Source organism: Ochotona princeps, chromosome 9 (genome assembly GCF_030435755.1).
Source record: "Ochotona princeps isolate mOchPri1 chromosome 9, mOchPri1.hap1, whole genome shotgun sequence".
NCBI classification, from domain to species: domain Eukaryota; kingdom Metazoa; phylum Chordata; class Mammalia; order Lagomorpha; family Ochotonidae; genus Ochotona; species Ochotona princeps.
In genome coordinates this window covers 53294658-53317523 of record NC_080840.1, presented here as the reverse complement: position 1 = coordinate 53317523, position 22866 = coordinate 53294658, and the positions used below count along the sequence as shown (strand labels likewise).

Below are 22866 nucleotides of genomic sequence, written 5' to 3'. Positions count from 1 at the left end.
GGGCCCAAGTTTTTTTTTTAATTGTTGTTGACAGTCTAATGAGAAGTATATACTTTTTTCCTAGAATGGTGTTTGCATATACACAATTTGAGATGAATCACAGAAATACTGGAGTTAGGAATTTTTGATGTGCAGTTACATACCATTCTTCAAACTTGACTCTTGAGACATTTATTCTTAACAGTGGTTGGTTCGATTCCTTTTCAACAGAAATTTTCTTCTGTTAGTTTATTCATTGGAAAGAAGGAATTAGGCAGAAAAAATGCAGCTGTTTTTGAATGCTAGTACCATTTTTATGGTTGATGTATGGATTTCTATGGTACAGCTTTGTAGGAGATGATACTTTGGGAATGTATAAATTCTCATGTGTTTATTGTAAGACTATTCGGTTTTGAGACCTTTCCTTAGATTACTAAATTTTTATTAAGTGTTATTGTTCAGTTTATTATAGTAAGATTACACAAGGGTTCTTCAGAAAGCTCATGGGAATTAAATATAATTTGATACAAAACATTTCTTAAATTCATGTGTGCTAGGTGTCTCAAAGTTCATGGAAATAGTAGTATGAAAAGACTATACACTGGTTAAGAACTTGGATTTTTTTTTTTTAACATATTGGTTACTCAGTACCATGTCAATTAATTCCATAATGTTGTAAATTGTTGTTGATGTTATGTTGAGGCTTTTAATTGATCAGGGTGATATTCTGCCAGCTCTGCCTTCAGACAGAAATCGTTGAATTTATTTGGACAATAAGATGCTGGACTCTGTGCTTGGTATCTGTCTGCAAAGAAAGAATCTTGACTGAATTTGAACTCTAATACTGCAACAAGGTGGAGGAATCCACTATGGGGGAGGGCACGGGGAGGGGTTGAGGGAATCCCAGAGCCTATGAAACTGTGTCACATAATGCAATGTAATTAATTAAAAAAAAAAAGATTATACACAAGTTTCAAAAATGTTTTTCACAAAATAAACTTTAATTCTGTGACATTGTGAACTCTTTGAAATATGCTACATGACAAAATAAATGTCATAAGAGGCAGATCAAATTATTCCTAGTGTATAGATAATAAAGTTTGTTGAATTCAGATAAGTATTACTTTCATGGTTTTTATTTTCACAGTTGCACAAAAGCATTTCTAAACATGTTAATGATATAAATTAAGGAACACTTAATGTGTTTAGGTAATTAAATATGACTTATACTCAAACTATTAATCATTTTTGCACTTTGAGTCCTGTGCCTTAACAAGTATTTGCTTATTTCCAGCTATTGAGTATATCTGTAAAGAATAAAAATCAAATTTCTTTGAAAATGCTTTGAACTTTATACTTTTTATGGTAGTTCCCAAGGACCCATTTCCACCAGTTTTAATCTTTTTCTAGATATGTATTTAAGGGAACAACTGTGTTTCTAAGATTATCAAATTATTAAACAAAATTTTAAAGGGATTTTAAATAAGAGAGCTAGAGAGAAAATAGTTCCTGAGTCTCTAAACAAGAATGTTTGTTTCCTTAAGCACTATTTATTTATACATCAATAAAACTGAGTATCACTAAATAAATCCAGCATCTGAGTTTCATGTTATTTTAGCTCAAAACTGAGCAGCTTTCCTATTGTATCTAGTACCATTTGCGCTGTGACTAGAGTTTACAGAACAGTGTCACATATATTTAGTTATTTGTTGCTTACCTTGATTCTGGCTTTAATGGGGAAATGTTTCACAAGCTACTTTTTGGCTTCATGCAAACAATTTGGCATTTTTTTTATTAACTGAAAATTAATTCACTGCTTGGTTCTTTTGAAAACCAGCCCCAAACTGTTTACAAGTTCTAATCGTTAGAATAGAAAGGTAATTTTAAACACTATTGTTACTGAACATTTAAGAAAATTGCAGAAGTTTAAAGTCTAGTCTAAAAAGTCATACTGCTGCCCATTGACAAGTACAAGAGCCAAATGGGATGGGGGACAGACTGGTCTACTGCTATACATACTGGCAAACCAGGGTAGGGGGCGGGCCTGGTGGGGGTTATTGTGGGTCGCCCCGACTAGGCTGCAGCTCTCACTGGTTGATGCAAGGGCCGAAGTATGTGCTGGGCAGAACCAGACTGGACTGCAACACCCATTGGTTCCAGTGCAACTCGGGACTGAAAACAGAACCAACACAGCAATTGAAACCACCAGCTGATCGGGGTGATGGACTGTGCCAGGCCCTGTGCTTGCTAGAACGTACAAGAATCTGGTCTGGAAATACCTCAAGGTTTCTTTGGAGATCTCCCCAATCGAACTGCTGGACTCAGAACTCTAACCAAGAAAAGACGGAAGACAGAACAGGTCAATCATTCATCTCAGCTATATGTTGGCAGCGAAATATGGGGCAAACGGAGACTTTATGATGGACCATATCAATCAGTGGACGACCTCATCGAGCGAAACTGGCAGCGATTCATAACTGGAGAACTATTAAAACCACTTGAGCAAATATCTCAGAGCATGCCCCACATCCGGGATTTGGGGTGTGTGGGAAACCGGGTGGGGCTTCTCCCTCAATATCCCCCTTTACCTCAGATACATGATGGAAACAATATGGACATAATAGTATTACCCACTTCCCTATACCCCCTGAACCTTTTTTTTAAACCGCAATTAACTATGTAAAGGTTGTCAACAACAATACAATAAAATAAAAAACTAAAAAAAAAAAGTCATACTGCTACAACAATGGATGTTGCAGGTGTGGTAGGTAAGACTCAGTTGTCTTATTTTTATCACTTTATAGGCAGCGATTTATTTTTATTTGTTTATTGTTTGATTGATTGATTCCTTTTGGGGTACAGAGTTCCCATTCCAGGTTCACTTCCCACATACCCACACCAGGTGGAACTTGGCCAGGACAAAATCAGGAGATAAGAAGTCAGTCTAGGTCAGTTGTATTGCTGACAGTGACCCAACTACTGGATTCGTCACTTGCTGCCTTCCAGGTGTGAATTAGCAGGAATTTGAGGAAGTGGAACTGGAACCTTATTGTGGGTATTCCAGTAATGAGCACCCTAACTGCTAGGCTAAATGCCTACCCAGCATTGCACATATTTATTATGTAGTAGTTTAAGTATTTTTTTAATGATTTCTTTGTAAAGTGTAAGTGACAGGAAGAAACAGGAAGAGGTTTCCATCTGCTTGCTCATTTCCTGAAATGTTGCATCAGGCATGTTTGGGACAGGCCAAAGCCAGGAACAGTGTAGTTCCCACATAAGTAATGGTCCAAGTACTTGGGCAGTCTGTTTTCCATTGATTTTCTCAGTCATATTAGAAGAAGCTAGATCAGCAGTAGAGCAGATGGGACTGGAACCAGTGCTCTGAAAAGGTTGCTGGCATCACAAGCAGCAGTTTAACTCATTGAGAAACAACTCTGATATTGCTTGAAGTATTTTTACACTAGCCCCCTTCCATTCCTGTCACTAGTAAAGTAGAAAGGGCTTTGCTCCACAGGAAATGAAACTGAGATATGGAACATCAAGTATCTGACACATAGTAGTTAAGTTTAACATAAAGTTTATAGTAACGTGGTTTGGCAAAGTCACTTTACAGTATGTGGAAAGTACTCAATAAATGGTAATGTTTTTGTTTCTTTTGTGTTTGGTCTTTTGTGTTTTTTTTTTTTTAAGGTTTTTTTACATTTATTTTTTGGAAAAGTAGATTCACAGAGAGAAGAGACAGGGAGAAAGAATTTCCATCTGCTAGTTCACTCGCTAAATAGATGCAGTGGCTTGAGCTGAGCTGATCCAAAACCAGGAACCAGGAGCTTTTTTTAGGTCTCCCAAGCAGGTGCAGGTCCCAAGGCATTTGGTCATCTTCCCCTGCCTTCCCAGGTCATAAGCAGGGAGCTGGATGGGAAGTGAAGCATGCTGGACACAAACCAGTACCCATGTGGGATGCTGACTCCAGCAGGTAGAGGATTAGTTTGTTAAGATAATTGTAATTCCTTGTTTGTGATTTTAATTCCTTTAATTTCTTTAATTCCTATTTTATTTCCTTGAATTTCTTTTTCTTGCGTAATAGCTCTAGCGAGGACTTCCAATGTTATGTTGAATAGCAGTGGTGAAAGTGGACATCCTTACCTAGTTCCAGATCTTAGTGGAAAAGCTTCTATTCTTTCTCCATTCAGTATGATGCTGGAATTTTTTTTTTTTTATATTGCGTTAATTGTAGAAAGTTTCTTCTATGCATGTCTTGCTTAAGGTTTTTAGTATGAAGTACTGTTGGGTTTTAGTGAATGCTTTCTTTGCATCTATTGAGATAATCAAATGGTTTTTATTTTTAATTTGTTGATGTGATATAGTTTATTGATTTGCTCATGTTAACCATCCCTGCATGCCCTACATGCCAGGGATAAATCCCACTTGAGTCAGGTGAATGATCTGTCTGATTTGTTGTTTGGATTCTGTTGGCTAGTATGTTGTTGAGGATTTTGCATCATTGGGGATATTAGTCTGTAACTGTCTTTCTCCGTTGTCTGTCTGGCTTCAGTAATAAGATGACACTGGCTTTGTAACGAGTTTGGAAGAATTACTTCCCTTTCTGTTGTTTTGAATAGCTTGGGGAGAATTGAAATAAATTCTTCTTGAAATGTCGTGGAATTCAGCAGTGAAGCGATGTTGTCTGGGGTTTTTCTTTGTTGAGAGGGGTTTAATTGGTGATTCAGTGTGTCTTTATTATAGGTCTATTTAGATTATTCATTGCCTCATGATTCAATTTTAGTAAATTGTATGTGTCCAAATATCTATTCATTTATTTGGGTCTTCTGATTTGGTGGCATGTAGTTGCTTTTAATAGTTCTGATTCTGTGTGTCTGAGGTATCGTATTTCCTTTTTCATCTCTGATTCTATTGATTCATGTCTTTTTTTTTCTATTAGTTGGGTAATGGGGGATCTATTTTGTTGATTTTCTCAAAGAACAGCTCTTTGATCCATCTTACATATTGTTCTTTTGCTTTCTGGCTTATTTCCTGCCATATTTTGATTATTTTATTTTTTTCTGTTAATCTTGATTGTTTTACTGTTGTTTTTCTAACTTCTTCAGACGTGTGATTAGCCGATTTAGTTGGTGCTTTTCTAATTTCTTGACCTAAGTATTGATTGAAATAAACTTTCCTCTTACTGCTGCCTTGATTGTGTCCCATAATTTTTGATGTATTGTGTTGATGTCATCATTTCTTACAAGCAATTTTAAAAATTTCCTCCTTGATTCTTCTGTCACCCCTTGTTAATTTAGAAGCACATTTTTTAGTTTCGAAGTATTTGTGTATCTTCTGGGTTTCTTTTTTTTTTTTTTACTTTTTGGTCTCCAGTTTCATTCCACGATGGTCTGAGAAGCTGCATGGGATGGTTTTGATTTTTTAAAAAATTTTCTGAGGCTTGTTTTGTGGGCTATAATGTTATCATTCCTTGAGAAGGATCCATTTTAAACCTGTCCTCACCCTATTCTACCATCTTAATAATTATCTAAGTATTTATGTAGAGGTTTTCACCGTGGCTCAGCAAGCTAATCTTCCACCTTGTAGTTCCAGCATCCTATATGGGCCTTTGTTCGTGTCCAGGCTGCTCTTCACCCAGCTTCCTGCATGTGGCCTGGGAGAGCGGCGGATGGCCCAAGTCCTTGGCAACCTGCATACGCATAGGAGACCCAGAAAGCCCTCTGGCTGCCAGCTTTGGATCCACTCAGCTCTGACCATTGTGATCATTTAGGGAGTAAACCAGCAAATGGAACACCTCCTCTCTCTCTGTCTCTCCTGTCTGTAAATTTACCTGTCAAATAAGAATTAAGTAAACCTTTTAAAAATTATGAAATGTATGTTAATATTTAAATTCCCAAATTTAATACATTTTTCACTTTATGCAAGTGTTCTTAGATACTGCTACTCATTTGTAGTACAGTGGGTAATGAGTCAGGATGTGGACTTAGGTTACCTTGTATTGGATCCCAGTAAAATACGATAAACCATATACATCCAAGTCATGTAGCCCTGGGACAAGTTATTATACCTCTCTGCCTCAATTTCTGAGGGTATGTCAGTTTGCATCTGAATGGGGTTTTGGCGAGGCTTAAATATAGAATATGTAGAAGCAGTACTCCATGTAAAGTAAGTACATATGAAGTATAACTGTCTGATGTGTGATTTACATGAATGCTTTTTGTCCAGATTTCAAGGAGGTTTAGTAAGTTAATCAGGGTCCTTTCCTCAATCTATCACTTAGATATAAGAGTCTGTTACTACAGGTGCAATACTTCTCGTTTATCCCACTTTATTATGGTAAAAATAGCAAATGGGAACATTTTCCATTAGATTCAACATGTGTATTTGATAGTGGCTTGTATAGTTATAAATAGCAAAATTGTATAAAAATTGTATGGTTGTAAACATCAACACATGTAAACTGTCTTTAAGATATTCTGGTTCTACTCTTGAAAGCTCCCTGTGACAGGTCTAAGAGTGGTGCATTAAGGGGTTGACTTTTTTTCTCCCTTATCCAAAATGTTGCTTTATTTTGTGACTTCAGTATATTGTATGTAGTATTTTGTGCTTAATATTAGTGCCTATGGGTGATGGAAGGTTATTTCATAGAAAAATGCTTTGAGAAAGGAAAATTTTTTGGGAGTTAGTAATCTAAAATTTCACCCGTACTTTTGGGCATAAGACATTCTGCATACAGTTTTGTAATTTTATTATTTTGTGAACTAATACATTTCTATGAAACAGAACTTTAGTGCCTAATTTTCTTTTGAATTGCTATTCTTTTATAGAAATTATAAAGATGTTTATAAAACCTATAATCAGATAAATTAATGATATCCTTGTAGTGAAATTTTCTAATGTTTGGTTCTTTCCTCCCTTCCCATCCCTCAGAGGAAATAAAAGCTGAAACTGAAAAACAGAGGTTTGTAGAATTTTTAAATTTATTTAGTAAAAATAATTTGCAGATTTTTTTCAATCTTGGCTAAGATAATCAGTCATCTCTTTTAGTGGGACGAATTTTCTGGATGCGATTTTTAGTAAAATCAACTTTTTAAAATAATTTTAAAGAAATATATAGTTTTAAAGAGAATCTTATAGCTAAGTACATATTTTTGAAATGTCATCAGATAATGCTTTCATGATTTAAATTCATGTTTAGAAAAGTTCTCTTTGGTGGTATTAGCTTTGATAACAGTATAAAGCATTTCAGAAATGCAGTTTGCTTTAAAGACAAGGCTTTTTAAGGCAAATGATACAAAATTTGTTAAGTAACAATAGAATATTTCTGTAATAGCAACACCAAGATTTTTGGAAGAAGAAAACTAGTATCTTGTGTTTAATCACTTCTTTAGCCACTAGTGTTTTGACCTTATAACAGATTACTTCATTTCTCTGGGCCTTGGTTTCCTAGTTTAGCAAAGTTTCTTTTATGTTTGAAATTTGAGGCTTGTGTATGAGTTTATTATTGATACACTAAATGTAATGTTCTAATCATACTCTTCGTTTCCATTTAGTCCTCCTTATGGAGAAGCAAAAGCTGGATCAAGCACCCTTCCACCAGTGAAATCAAAGGCAAATTTTATTGAAGCAGACAAGTACTTCTTACCCTTTGAGTTGGCATGCCAGTCCAAATGTCCCCGCATAGTCAGTACATCTTTAGATTGTTTGCAGGTAGGTGTGAAATTATGTCACCTAAAAATTTCTTGATTTCTAAACGCTCAAAATTGATTATTCATATTTCTGTGAAAGCCTTGGATGTCCTTTTTTATATGGTAACAACCTGTAGACAGTGATGCATCAGATTGATAATGACATCTGCTACATTGCTGGACTTTGTATATGTATGTCATTCATTTTTGCCACAAAAATTTCTAAACTCTTCAACACATTCACAAGCACACACACAATACACACACTCAGAGTTCTCTTGAATATTTGTTAGACAAACCTCCAGGTATTTCAGCATTTGATAATCCTGCGTATTCAAGGAACAGTTCAGTAGCTAGGAACATACCCTGTGATTCATCTTTAAGCTTAATTTTAAGACAGTAACTTGTTCATTTGGTTTGTGATCTTCTTTTCCCTGGAAAATTAGAATTACAGCATCAAACCTTCCAGGCTATGATGAGCAATGACAAATGAGCAAATCTGTGACTTACTGTAGTCAGTGTTTGGAAAGTAGGTTTTCTGTGTATTCTCAGTCTAATCTGAAAAGAGATTTAGGATCATTTAAAGGTCTTAAGATATTTTTCACAAAAGCAGTGAAACCATGTTGAAATTAAAAACAGTGAGCAATTCTAACTCAGCAGAGACAAGTTCTCAAGCATTGGCTTTCTCAGTATATTTTCTTGTGGTTTTGTTGGAGTCATTGTTCTGTTTTTTTGTGTTTTTATTACAAGTACAAATAATTTTACTTGTTTACAACTAATGAAGCTTTTTTAAAAAAGAGTTGTTTGTTTGAAACACAGTTATGGAGAGCAAAGTAGACCTTCCACCTGTTGGTTCACTCCCCAAATGGAACAACAGCTGGAACTGGGCCAGTCCAAACCCAGCAGCCCAAGGAGCTGGGCCTCCTCTGCTGCCTTGCTAGGCACACCAACAGGGAGCTGGATTGAAAGTAGAGCAGGCAAGATTTGAACCAGCGCCCATAGAGAATGCTGGCACCCCAGACTGTGGCTTTATTTACTTCACCTCAGTGCTGGCCCCATCTAATTTTCTGCAGATAAAGATAGTATACCATTTTGTTTCAGTTCTTTATGTTTTATAAAAAAGAAACTGTATTCAGTTGCATGTGATTTCTGCCTAATTCGCTTGTATATACATAGACACATGTATAATGTGTGTCTGTGTGTGTGTGTATATATATATGTGTGTGTGTGTGTTGGTTTAATTAGGATCTCTGTTTTCTTTTTCCATTTCAGAAACTTATTGCTTATGGACACTTGACTGGCAATGCTCCAGATAGCACAACCCCTGGCAAAAAATTAATTGATAGGATTATTGAAACTATTTGTGGCTGCTTCCAAGGTCCTCAGACAGATGAAGGCGTTCAGTTGCAGATAATAAAGGTAATTAATTATATAAGTGAATTTATTATTTATCACCTGTAGTTTGCCAATCAGAAGACTTTTGGACTCATGTTGGGAAATGTCATTGTATGTGCATTGCAACTGTTACAATGTTACTGATTGGAATTGGATCCAAGCTGCTTGATGCTGAATGAGCAATAGCTAGAGACCAGAATTGCTGCAAGGCAGCATATATTTCCGCTTGGCCATTCAGGGAAAAGAGTGCACACTAGTCCCCAAATATGCTTTTCCCAGTTTGCAAATCAGCAAGCCTTTTAAAGGAAAAAGGAAAGATAAGGAAGGTTGTCAAAGAGGTTTTGAGGAGCCCTGTTGATTATTGGAAACTAGTTGGAGGGTCCTTAGTGAGAAATTTGGCTGCTTTTTTGGCAGATAGGGGTGAGTTCTCCACTACTGAGATTTGCTGATTGGGTCCTCTATCTCCCTGTAATTAATTTCTGAAATTCTTAGGTCTGTATGTGCTTGAACAAACATTTTGGTTAGCCTTAAGATGCACAATCAACTTTTTCAATGGGAACAAGAAAAGGAATGGAAAATGTACTTGTAGATTATTCCGTATTTGTGGCTAATGTCAAGATAAGAATATGAAAAGATAAAAAGGGAGATATAGTACAGCTAGAAGTCATCTAATCAGAGCATTTTGTTTGTTGAATGCCAGGAGTTCATTCCAAAAGGTAATATTTCTGAATCTGTTCTTTTTAAAGTCCCAGTTAGCCATCAGAGTTTTCTATGTCTGACACGGTTTTTTTGGTGCATACTCTGACCTTCAAGTTTGAGGGCAGCCCCTGTGGTTTCCTCTGCATTGTTAAGCTTCTCATGGCTTGTCCACTCAATCCATTGATTATCATTTACCTCCCAGTTTTCATGATTCCTTTGTACCTACCCAGCTACTGAACCTGCTCCGCCAATGGTTTTCGGTTCAAATGGTTGAACTCCTTGAGAGAAAAGCTCGTCGTGGTTCCAGTTTTTTAAAAATGTCAGTTGTTAATATTATTGTTAATGAGTAATGGTGTTGCATGGTAGATTAGATATCATTTACATGTAGAAAGTATTCCTTCATGTATGAATATAGCTCCTTCTGAGTGTTTTAGTTTCATAACTATTTATTTCCCATGTTCTGTAGTAATATCTTTATTCTAAGAAACATATCCAGTTGTCTGTCTGTCATAGTTTCCATAGTTTAAACTGGTTATAATCATTAAGGTTCATTTTTTTTTCTTAAAGAGCTTTTTTTTTTTTTTTTGAAATTCCAATATACCGAAAGGAGGAGAGACAAAGGTCTTCTGTCCATTGCTTCACTCCCCAAGCAGCTGCAATGGCCAGAGCTGAGCCAATCTGAAGCCAGGAGCCAGGAACCTCCTCCAGGTCTCCCACGCAGGTGCAGGGTCCCAAGGCTTTGGGCCATCCTCAGTTGCTTTCCCGGGCGGCAGGCAGGGAGCTGGATGGGAAGTGGGGCTGCCAGGATATGGAACTGGCACCCATATGGGATCCTGGCGCATGCAAGGAGAGGACTTTAGCTGCTAGGCTACCACACTGGGCCCTAAGTTTCACTCTTCATAGCATTGTACAACCTAAGTAGGAGAAAAAGTGCACTTGAGAAATCCTAAAATCTGTTTTACTTTAGGAAAAAATTTACCTTAGAGGTGTTTCGCATGCTTTGTTCTAGTTTTTGGCAGTGACAAAAGTCCTTTCACTGAGTTCCGTCAATAGAAAATATCTAAAAAAACTGGAAGTAGAAAAGACATGGTGTTTATCCTCTAGAGTTGACAGCATTTCATCAGGTATATGAGGTGTATCTGTTTACTGTGACAGTGTTAAAGCTACACATTTTTAATAAACGCAATAATATTTTTAGTAAAGTGGAATCAGGTTGAAACGGATTTTAGATGGATGATTTTTCTAGTATTCTAGGACTAGGAAGAGTATTTAGAAACTGCTGTAAAACATCAAAAGTTCTTAGAGTTGATGATATAACCCAAGGCAGGAATAGATAGTACTACATACACTGTCTGAAAATGGGAATTGTTGCTGGAAGTTTTACTTCTATGGTAGAAGTAAATATTTTTGCCGAAATTCTAGGTGCAGAAAATTGTTTAACTTTGTTTTTTTGCTTGTTTGTGTTTTAGGCTTTACTTACTGCGGTAACATCGCAACACATAGAAATTCATGAAGGAACTGTTCTGCAGGCTGTGAGAACATGTTACAATATCTATCTAGCAAGCAAAAATCTCATCAATCAGACAACAGCCAAAGCTACTCTAACTCAGATGCTAAATGTTATCTTTGCACGCATGGAAAACCAAGCAGTAAGTATTGGAAAAACCTAGATATTCCATAGAACACGATGGGCATCAAACATAGAAAGCAAATTACAGTGAAGTCTTTGTACATGCAGGGAAGATTTTTTTTTTTCAATTATCGTTCTGTTTACTGGAGATTTACTATGTTATATTTTGTTTTAAGGTGTACTGATCTAGGACAAAATATGTTTTTGTTCATAAATAGGATGTGAAATACACTCATTCCCTCAATAACCCCCTTTACCTGAGATACATGAAAGAAACAATATGGAAATAATAGTCTTACCCACTTCCCTGTAGCCCTTGAACCTTTTTACTGTAATTAACTATGTAAAGATTGTCCAAAATATAATAATAATAATAAAAAGAAGAAATACACTCATTGCAGTCTTCCTCACAGGAGTGTTTATGAATTGGACATTTTTATTACACAAACCTAGTAGAGTATGATAAAAAAAATGTAAGTACCCAGTTTTGTCTATTTTGGTATAAAATTAGTTTTTAAGCCTTGAGTAAAGAAAGGAAGAGTACCAGTAAATATAATAGGAAGAAAACAGCTAAAATCACCATTAGAGAATTAGCACAGTACATACTGTTGCTAATCTTGTTGTCTTCCCAATTTATTTAATTATAGCAGCCTCCACCCACTGATAGTTAGTTCTGTGGGTTTTAATCTGTTACTGCTATCATTTGTTTGCTAGATTACTCCAGCTTTGGCTTTGTCTCTTTCAAACAAGCTCCAAGGTGTTTCAGATTCATTTTGAATCTTCCCTGCCTCAGTCCTTGAATCAACCACTTCAGCAAGGAACTTTGACTGCTTTGATTGGAGAATGATATGTAGAAACCAAAATTTGAGTGCTTGATTTGTGTATAGTACTGGAATATAACTGCTTCTAGGCACTCAGGGCCCAAAGTAGATGTCTGTTACTGACCTCTGCCTCACCATATCTCCTCACTTGTCTCTAGCTGCATACCTTAAAATCCATGTGTTTAAAATGATTTCCAATTTCAGTGAAATGGTACAAGTTTCATTTCAGCTTTTCCCTTTACTTACATGTTAACTTTTTTTTCCTCAATAGTAAAAAGATCTGGCCTATGATATATTAAATAATACTGTTAATATGCATTAGTTTTAGAATTGCTAATGTATGCCATTGTCAATGGCAAATTTAAGTAGATTAGAAATTTTGTCTTTAGCTCTGTATTAAGCATTCACACTGTTGTTTTCCCAAGTAGATTAAGGTAGTCCTTTAATATATTCCATGTATTCTTAAATCGGATAATGGTATTCTTTTGTGGTGCATTTAGGTTTATTTGTTACTGTCTGCTTTTCATTTTGGGTGCTCCTCACATTATTGTTTGTTTTAATCACTTTGTTGTTTAAAATTTACTCTGGTTTAAGCGAGCTATAGGATAGGTTTATACCTAGAGAACTGCCATTGCTTTTATTTTTTTTATTTTTTTTTTTAAAGATTTATTATTATTATTGGATAGCTGGATATACAGAGAGGAGGAGAGACAGAGAGGAAGATCTTCCATCCTATGTTTCACTCCCCAAGTGAGCCGCAATGGGCCGGTGCGCGCCAATCCAAAGCCAGGAACCTGGAACCTCCTCTAGGTCTCTCACGCGGGTGCAGGGTCCCAAAGCCTTGGGCTGTCCTCGACTGCTTTCCCAGGCCACAAGCAGGGAGCTGGATGGGAAGTGGAGCTGCCGGGATTAGAACTGGTGCCCATATGGGATCCCGGGGCGTTCAAGGCGAGGACTTTAGCCACTAGGCCACGCCGCCAGGCCCTGCCATTGCTTTTAATTCTTATCACCCCATACCTAGATTTTTTCTACCTCTTGGATGTAGCTAGTCACTTTAGTTCAAGTTTACCCTTTATGTGTTTCTTTAGAGCAAATGAGCAGACTCATGTAGAGTTTCATCTATTGCCTACTTTCTTACAAGAAAGGTAGCATACAGTATTATCTATCATTGCTTAACAAATTGCTCCAAATTTTGGCTACTTAAAACAATATTGTTATCTCTCACAATTTCTGTGGGTTTGGAATCTAAAAGAAACGGGTTCCATCCAAGACGTCACAGTAGAAATACCCTTTGGAGCTGTTCAGTGCTTTGCTGTCTCTTGGTCTGAAGATTGAATTCTTGCCCATGAGTTTCACAGGACTGATTAGGACATGAAAGCCAACTTTCTGTATGGTGGATAATGCAAGTGTTTACCTTCTAATGAGAAGTGATCACACAGATCATCTCTGCTACTCTTGTGTTTTTTAGGGGGTAGGGGAAAGGAGGAGGTTATGCTAGGGAGTAAAAATCAAGAGGTAAACATCACTGTGTTGGTGTTCACCCTAAAGGCTGATTATGTAATTTAGATACTCTTTTATTCTTTGCTATTTTCACTGAGCAGTGTGTCCTAGAAAGCACATTTCATGTTGGCCCCCAGAGATACTTTTCATTTCTTTTCACAAATGTTTAGCACTCCAGGAGATATCATAGTCTGTTTGGCTATTCTGTGTTGATATTAGGTCATTCATAGTGTTTTGCAGCCTCAAGCAGTAGTTTTGCTGCTTTTTTGAGGAAATAAATGAAACTAATTTTATCACTAATTTTTCTAATATCAGGAAAGTAAGTTTTAATCACTAGATTTGTTCCACAGTATCTTATTAAATTTCTTTTATGGTCCTACCATTATGCTAACCCTTACTTAACATAGTGTTGAGCAAAACGGACTTGACCACTATCTTCAGCGATCTTAGAAGTCATGGAGCAAGGTGGGCAAATATGAACCATAGGCAGATTAATCATACTAATAAATATATAACCAAATCATTGTAGAGATTATGGATATTTCATGTCATGGAAGATACTGAGTTGTGTGTTGGGACAGTTATGGAAAGTGGGGAAAAAAAGAGAAAACGGGAGAAGAACAAATGATTGACTTCCCACCTGCTGATGCTCTTATAAGCTGCTCATCTAAATTGTTTATTACTGATAGACAATCTTACTCTCCCCACGCTCAGATAAAATCTCAAACAAGAAAATTTTGCTCTTTTTTTAATTCACTCCTGATATTTCAAAGGAAACAATGGTAAAGCTTCCTTCAACAATTTTTAACTGTAGATGGTTTTGCTATGAATTACACTTGAGTAATTTTTTTATCATCATGACTGAGATGGGAAAGGCTGCTGCCCACATTATGACATGATGCTAGGACTGGTGCTGAATACATGACAACCTCCCATTACTCTCAAGGAAAAAATACTTGATCAGAAATGTTACTAGTACTGTGTTGAAAAATCCCATTCCATAAAGTATAGAAGTATATAGAGAATATTTAAAAGTATTTTTATAGAATAACATTTTCTTGCTTTTTGAGGATGTTTCTAAAGAGTTTCTGCAACTCTGGAGTTAGCAGGAAAAGGTTGGAATTTATTGCCATGCTTGTCTGTTATTCCAAAACATGTTTTTGTTCTGGTAAACCATGGTACATATTGGTTGAAGTTAGATTGGGAATGATTGCAAGTCAAAGATAACTCACTGTTAATTTGCAAATTGGCTTTCCATAAAGGACTGAAGTTTTGGTCTGAAAATGCTGGTTCTGGCTGTGCTGCTGATTGTACCTGTCATTTTCCTTATCTGCGTAATAAGGACTTTGCACCATGTATATTCTGAAGCTTGTCTTATATTGTGGATGTTAAAAAAATTTTTAATTTAGGTTTTTTAAAAAAATTGCTTCTGGTATTTCCTGTAACTTGAAATATTACTGGAAGAATGTATTGTTCATATTTGGCACTATGGAATATTTAAGTGGAAATTAAGTCTGTGAGAATCATTCCTATTGGGTTATGCGGACTAAAAGAGATGTATAAAGAGCTAAAAACGTGCTAAGAAATAAAACTCTGTGATCTTGGTTGTTAATATTTCTTAGCATCTTCTCAGTCAACTGGTTTTATAAATAGTATTACATACTCATATATAATATAGATGTACTAAACAAAATTTGAACATTCGTAGATACAATTTTTTCGTACTTAATGACTGCATAGAGTATTTTAAGCTTTCATTGCTTTTTTAAAAATTATTTTTTAAATTAAAAGATACTGACAAGGTAATGTAACAGCATGCTAATACATACACTAAATTTTCCTCTCTTGTTTTCCCATTTGGTCATTTTCTATCTTGTCCTTTATAGGTAACCATTATTCTGGTCTTTGCACATACCTTTTAGACTTTGTGAAAGTGTAAGCCAAACTGAAAAAAAAAAATATATATATATATATATAATATGTCTATACATATATATAGTGTCTACATAATATATATATATGTCTGCTTTATAACTCCATCTAGTTTTTCCCTTCTTCAGTAGAACTTTAATTTAGATAAATCCAGATTGCCAACAATCTAGTAATTACTGAGGCTTTTAAAAATGTTTTTGTTTCATTTATGTAACAAATTCACTTCATTAAGCACCACTGTGATGAAACAGGTTTATAGTAAGTCTTCCATCTCTGTTCTTATGTGCCATTTTCCAGCTACGACACATCTCTCCTTCTGAATGAAAGTAGGACTCCCATTGAGACATGTAAATATACAGTATGATACTAGATTTTTTTTTTTTACCTCTGCCTGTACCTACAATGTCATGATACATTTATATATTACAGAAAGTTAACCTTGTAACTGTTACTAAGGGACTATACTACTGTGATAATTTGGGTGAAAACAGGGAGGAACCCTCATACCTACAAAACTGTATCGTGCTAAATAATAAATATGTCTTAATAATCAGAAAAGAAAGAAATTAAATGGGACATTTGTTGTTGTTAATAGACTAGTATTCCCAAGCCTAAGACAAAGAGGCACCTTATATAAAGGAATACTAATTGGTGTAATACTATCCCTCCAATTTTTAAGCAACTTATATTGCTAATAATCTGTTTTTCTTCTTTTTTTTTTTCCTCTGTGTGTGTGTGTATGACAATTTGTTTTTATTCGGGTACAGGCACAGGTCTGGAAGGGTTGCCTTGGGGTTGCTTTCTGGGAGGCCTTGTGGAATCTTTTCCTTTTATTGGCGCTGCCCTTGCTGCCAGCAGCCTCTTCAGGGTCACTGCTGTCAGGCTCCTCCTTGGAAGAGAACTTGCACTTTTTCCTGGACACCTTCCCGCTGCCTGCGTCCTTCACATCGTTCTTCTCTTCCTGGGCCGAGGATTTCTTCCTCTTGGGAGAGCATGTGCTGCCCCCTATCTCATCTGGGTCACTATTAACCAACTCCTCCTTGGAAAAAGGTCGCCTTTTCTTGGGTTTGGAGAAAGAAACAGCCAGTTCTTCCATTCCGTTCTGAGGAACCTCCTGGGGCTTTTTGCTTTTTCTTCTTTTTGGGTTTTTCATGCCCCTTCCACAGTTGAGGACTCCTGGGAGGTAGCCAAGGACTGAGCCCACTTGCCCAGGGAACAGGTATGTGCTACAACCAGCTCTCTGGGCTCTTGAGCAAGTCCTCTTATCTATCACCTATCTCCTTCCACGAATTCCTCTGGAGTGCTGCTGCTGGTCTCCAGAGACACCAGGTCCAACAGACGCTGCTTCTGCTTCTCCAGCTTGTGATCTCTGGCCACCTCCTCCACCTGAACCAGGGCTTTCTTCATGACATCCAGATTCTTGAGTGGAATCTCGCCAGTCTCGTAGAAGGATAGCCGCTCCTCAGTTTGTTCTTGGAGCTTCTTGCCAAATACATTTGTGGGTATCTCAGAGAAGCAGTCCATTTGTAAGGCAGTACTGCATTTGTTGGCCAGGTAGCAGGAGACATGCCTTTGTTCTTGGCAGCTGCGCAGCCAGTGAAGGTGGAGTGAAAACTGAGCCTGTATTTCGGTGTGTTACCCCTTGTCTTCAGGGCTCTGGATGGACACTTGGTCAGACACCAGGATTGGCCATCACTAATAATCTGTTTCTCACCAGTTGCAGGAAGCCAAACAAATGGAAAAAGAAAGGCATCGGCAACATCATCATCTGTTGCAATCTCCACTAAGCCATCATGAGCCAGAATCACCTCAACTTAGATACTTACCACCTCAGACTGTTGATCATATATCCCAAGAACATGAAGGGGACCTTGACCCTAATGCAAATGATGTGGATAAAAGTCTTCAGGATGACACAGAGCCTGAAAATGGATCAGATATTTCCAGTGCAGAAAATGAGCAGACTGAAGCTGATCAAGCAACTGCAGCTGAAAGTAATCATCCTGACAGGGGGTAGAAGATGTGTGTGTTAAGGGAAGTTTGTAGGAATGTGAAATTTTGTGGAAGAAATGTGGGAAGGATAGTAAGACTTAATTGATATCAAGCACATTCTAATGACTATGGACTTTTTTTCCATCTAAGATGGTAAAATTAATTTGACTTTAGCGCACAAAGCTTGTATTCATACTATGCACTTATTAGCATCTCATGATTGGCATAATTTATGGACTATTTTAGAACAGATACATGTTTCTTAGAGTCACAAATGTCTGTTAGTATATTGCATAGGGACTTTAGTTTCCTTCTTTGTTTTCATAGCAAATAAGGGATCTTTTTATGCAGCAAAATTTTCTGGAATATGACTGAAATGTTAGGAAATCATTACCAGTTTAGAAAATTTTCATTTTGAAGTGCTGAAATTGTAAATCTTTTGAGTACTCAACTGAAAAACAAAGCCAAAAAAACTCCTTAATTTTGTATCTTTATTATGGAATTAATAAAATTCAGGTGAATTTTCATGTTTTTCTAAATTTATAGGAAAAAACTCAAAATTAAGTTACATTTACTTTACAGCTTTCAGTATAAAAATAATTACATCATCACTTTTCCCCAAGTGTTCTTTTCAGCTTTTAGCGTCTCTGAGAAATAGTTTGGCTGTTTTGTTCCGTCTTAGGTTGACATATTGCTTATTTCATGTGCTTGTTGAGAACTAGGATTGTTAGGGCTTTAGCCTACATCTGTGTTACTTTACTTTGACAAAGGCTTCTAGGATATAGTTTCAGTTCTTGCTTTTTTCCTTTAAATCGTATCTTTTCCATAACTTAATGGTAGGATGATTGGAGACCATTTTACTTGAAAAAAAATTTAATTCGTTTGCAAGCTAGAAAATACAAGCATGTGCTCATCTTGTGATTCAGTCCCCACATACTTGCAGCAGCTGGAATCAATCCTGAAACTGGAAGCTAGGAACTCAGTTCTCATCTTCCTGTGAGGGTGACAGGGACCCAAGTTGTTGAGTCAGGGTGTGGTGCCTCTTAGATTGTGCATTAGCAGGAAGAAAACACCCCATTTGAAGATGCAAGTGTCTTAACTGACACCCTGACCCTTCAAATACCAGCTCTCATTTTAATTTTTCAAATAATACTTTATTAGTCATTTTGAAATGGTTTAATTACTTTAATAAACTGAGCATTCACAGTACTGAAGCTGATAGTGAATCCATATTGCTTCAATAATTTTTATTTACCTGGTATATCCTTCCCACAGTTTCTCGTACTTTTTGTTGTGAGCTAATAAAAGGGCTAACTCAAAGAGCTAATCTCTAATATTAAACCTAGAACTCTATTCCATTTATTCATCTATGCATTTCATAAACATTGAGCATTCTATGTCTTAGGCAGAATGCTAGAATTTTTACATTTATTAACAGCCTTTTCCTAAGTTCTTACCATGCCTGGAGAGTCATGTGAACATAAATGAGGTGTTTATAATATAAGGATAAACAAGGTAATTCAGCTAAGGGGAATTAGGTAGTCTTTTCATAGAGAAGAACATGATAATGTGTCAGTCAAATTTTGTTTGATGGGGATGGACTAGTTAGAAAATTTGGGAATCTCCAAACAAAGAGAACAATTTGGAATGGGTCCCAAGGAGTGGGAATATCTAATGTGTGGGAAGCACCTGTAGGTGCTTTATAGAAAACATGATTTCAACTAAGCCATAGTTCTCTTTGACATTGATATGATTATTTTGACTCTAAAGATTTTTTCTTCCAGTCACTGAGATGAATGAAAATTGTGCTTGAGAGCTACTATTCACGTGTGTCCTAGAGCATATAACTATCACTTACCTTGTGACTGGACGTAATAGTTTAAGCATTTCCTCTGTGTAGTAAACATTAGCCATTGTGACCCTAATGTTTTCTATTATATAATTTACATGAGAATTTACTCTTCACTAGTTATTTTGTATGCTTGTTGGTAGTGACTATATATTTAGTTACATTGCAATTCTCAATTTTCAGACTGTGGGCAGTTTTTGTCAATTGGAGCATAGAAATATAAAGCTTAAGAATAGTATGAAAAATAGCTGCCATTTATGGTTTTATTCCATGGAATTTAAGGGCTATTTCTATTTGACTGTTTTATAAAATATGGTTACTGATTTAACATATTTGTTTATAAGGCATTCTTTTATGTCATTCATAATGCAATAGATGGTGGTTTAAGAGCCATGAGATTGTAAGGCTGATGTCTGGAAGACAGTATGATAAGTCATGGACAGAGCAGTGGAAGGGGTAAGAGGTAAAGACAGCAGTGATGTAGGAGAATGAAGCAAAGGACAAGGGCTCAGCTCTCAAAGCATCTTGAAGTACTACTTGAACCGCCTTGAGATATCTTCAGTATTTCAGAAAGTCCAGTGGCAGACCAGTTGTTCTGGACAGTAATCTACACACATTATTTGGAATGTTGTTTCCTCAATTTTTTTTTGAAAAAAGGTTTATTTTATTGGTTTGATAGGGTAGAGAGGGAGTGACAGAAAGAGGTCTTCCATTTACTGGTTCACTCCCCAAATGGCAAACATTAGGAGCAAAGCCAGGAGTGTGATACTTTATCCTGGTCTCACATTGTTGGCAGGATTCCAAGCATTTGGGCTGAATTCTGCTGCTGGTTGGCCAGGTACATGAGCAGGAAGCTGAATCAGAAGTGGGTCATTTGGAATTCAACAGGCATTCCAGTATTAGATTGCCACATTGCAGGCAGCAACTTACCATGCTGTGCCATAATGTTGGCCTCAAGTTTTATTAGTTTCTTACGTTTTGTTCAGGAGTTCTGATTGGCAGTAATCTGTTCTTTCTCTTTGAGATTGATAATTTTTTTTCAATTGATATTTCAATATATGAGCACTGTCATTTATTTGAAAGACAAGAGATCCTTTATCTGTTAGGCCACTCTAAATGCCATCAGTGGTCAGAGGTGGTCTAGCCTGAGCGCAGAAGCCCATAACTCAGTCCCTGATTCCTACAAGGATGGCAGGAATTCAAGTGCTTGTGCCGTCATCTGCTGCCTCCTGGGGTCTGCATTAGTGGGAACCTGGATCAGAAGCAGATAGCTGGAACTTGAACCACGCCATTTGATAAATGATGTGGGCATCCCAGAAGTAGTGACTTAAGCTACTGCATCAAGCACCTGCCCTCCTACCCCGTTTTTAAAAATTTATTTAATTGAGAAATAAATTCTTTTTTAGTTTACATTGAAAATGATATGGAAGAAATAATAAAGGAGGGCTGGAAAGCGCTGATGGCAGCCAAACCCTGTGTCTGCTCTAAGGACTTTACCATATTAGAGTACATTATTGATTTTTATTGTTGCTAATAAGCCTACATCATCAAAACAAGCTTTAAATTTTAATGTATTAATAATTATTATTAAATTATTATTTAATGTAGTGATAGAGATGTAGTGTACTAAGTATGAATAAATAGTAGAAATTTTGTGAAACATTCACAAAACCTTCTAGATATTTAAGGAAACAGTCCAGAAAATTCAGTTGAATAATAGCTTGTCAAATCAAATGTTCTAATTGGAAAATATTTAAATTTGGGTCTGTTTGGTTTTAAGTTTTTACTTTTTTTTTTGACATGTATTTGCTCCTAATTTCATGTATCTTGTTTTCTAAAGAAGTTTCATCATAAATGTTTAATGAAAGTCTCTAAAAACTAAAGTAATGTTCTCTTTAATTTTTTTCTTCTAAAGCACTATCTAAAAATGATATATTATATGATGGAGAAAACCAGGACTGTGAGGAAAAGCCACAAGACATTGTACAGAGCATTGTAGAAGAAATGGTGAACGTCATTGTCGGAGGTAGTGTACTTTACTCAAAAGCAGTTTATTCTTTATGAGATACCATCTGATCATAGAGACAGTCTTGCTAAGGTGTACAACAAAAAGGTGAAGCTCTTTCTCATTTTGGTAATACCCACCAGGAGATTTCTCAGGGTCCAGAGGTTAACTCAAGATCTTGTGATTTTACTGGGAGAGTCCAAGGACTCAGCATCTGCTTCTAGTCAGTGCTATGATTATTACAGCAAAAGCGTATAAGGCAGAATCATCGAAGAATAGAAGGTGTATGAAGTAAAATTCAGAGGAAGTCAGGCACGCCATTTCAAGGCTCCTCAGTAGAGTCAGGATTCTCATGATTTTTCTAGCATTGAGTTGTGAAATATCCTCTTAGAAGCTCGTTAGAAACCCAGAGCAGGGCTTTTGTTGGGGGTTGTCATATAGGCACTCTTTGCCTACCATATACCAGTAATCTAGAGAACCAGACGGAATGCTGATACTCAATATAAAGAAATTATTTGTACCAACAGTTTAGCATTAGTTGGCCGTTCTATAATCAGTTTTGTGAGTAGCAGAAACTCTGGAAAAAAGTTACCAGGTGCCAATTATGGTTAAATAGGCAGCCTCAAGCAAGCTTTGAGATTTCTTTTCTACGCAGGTGGTCTCCTGCTGTCTGTAATGGATAGGTAATGGTGACACTATATACTGTTGGATCGTTTTGGAGAACTTGCTTGGAAAAAACAGATTAACTTTTCACATAATGAATGTGTCTTTAAGGTGTCTTTAAGATTAGCTTGTCCCTCTGGAAATTCTGGTGAAATGTGTAATGAAAAATGAAGTTCTGGCCCTAGAGATATCAAAGCCTATACTATTAAAGGGAGTCTTTGTTAAAATTAATAGTTGAAGCAATGACATTATTAAGTGGTAGGATAGAGAGACCAAAGACAAGACCATAATCTTGGGCAGTGTTAATTAAAAACAGGAAAAATGAAAATTATAGCTAGGGAAGAAAGAATGCAAACATGTCAGTACATTCTTTGAGAATCCAGTAGTACAAATAGAGCATTGGTCAGTTGTGGTCTATGAACGAAGTTTGCGTTGCTGCCTGTTTTTACAGCTAGAATGTTGTTGTGATATAGCCATACTCATTCAATTTCTTGCAGTCTGTAATAGTGGCTGCTATTGCAAAGAGGTAGAGTTGAATAGTTGAAATAGAGACCGAATGACTGTTAAAGCCTTAAATGTTTACAACTTGGGCCTTTATAAAAACAGAGATGTGAAGTCCCTCATGTATGTTCTATAAATAAGGACATTCTTGCACATAGCCACATTAACGTTTTCACAACTAAGAAAATTAAGTTTCAGCAGTATCTAATGTG

The 22866-nt window shown here is 36.5% G+C and overlaps 1 protein-coding gene across 2 annotated transcripts in view; it reads left to right on the top strand.

Moving 5' to 3' along the window:
- ARFGEF1 (ADP ribosylation factor guanine nucleotide exchange factor 1) overlaps window positions 1-22866 on the top strand; it is a 123670-nt gene that overhangs the window by 30932 nt on the left and 69872 nt on the right. For both annotated transcript variants that reach the window (XR_009246092.1, XM_058668712.1), the window contains exons 2-7: window positions 6910-6940; window positions 7533-7689; window positions 8940-9086; window positions 11231-11410; window positions 17362-17638; window positions 21401-21511. Coding sequence is in view for 1 of the 2 variants with exons in the window: in XM_058668712.1 (XP_058524695.1) it covers window positions 6910-6940; window positions 7533-7689; window positions 8940-9086; window positions 11231-11410; window positions 17362-17638; window positions 21401-21511 (903 nt within the window). In the remaining variant the exon portion in view is untranslated. The remainder of the gene's footprint in view (window positions 1-6909; window positions 6941-7532; window positions 7690-8939; window positions 9087-11230; window positions 11411-17361; window positions 17639-21400; window positions 21512-22866) is intronic.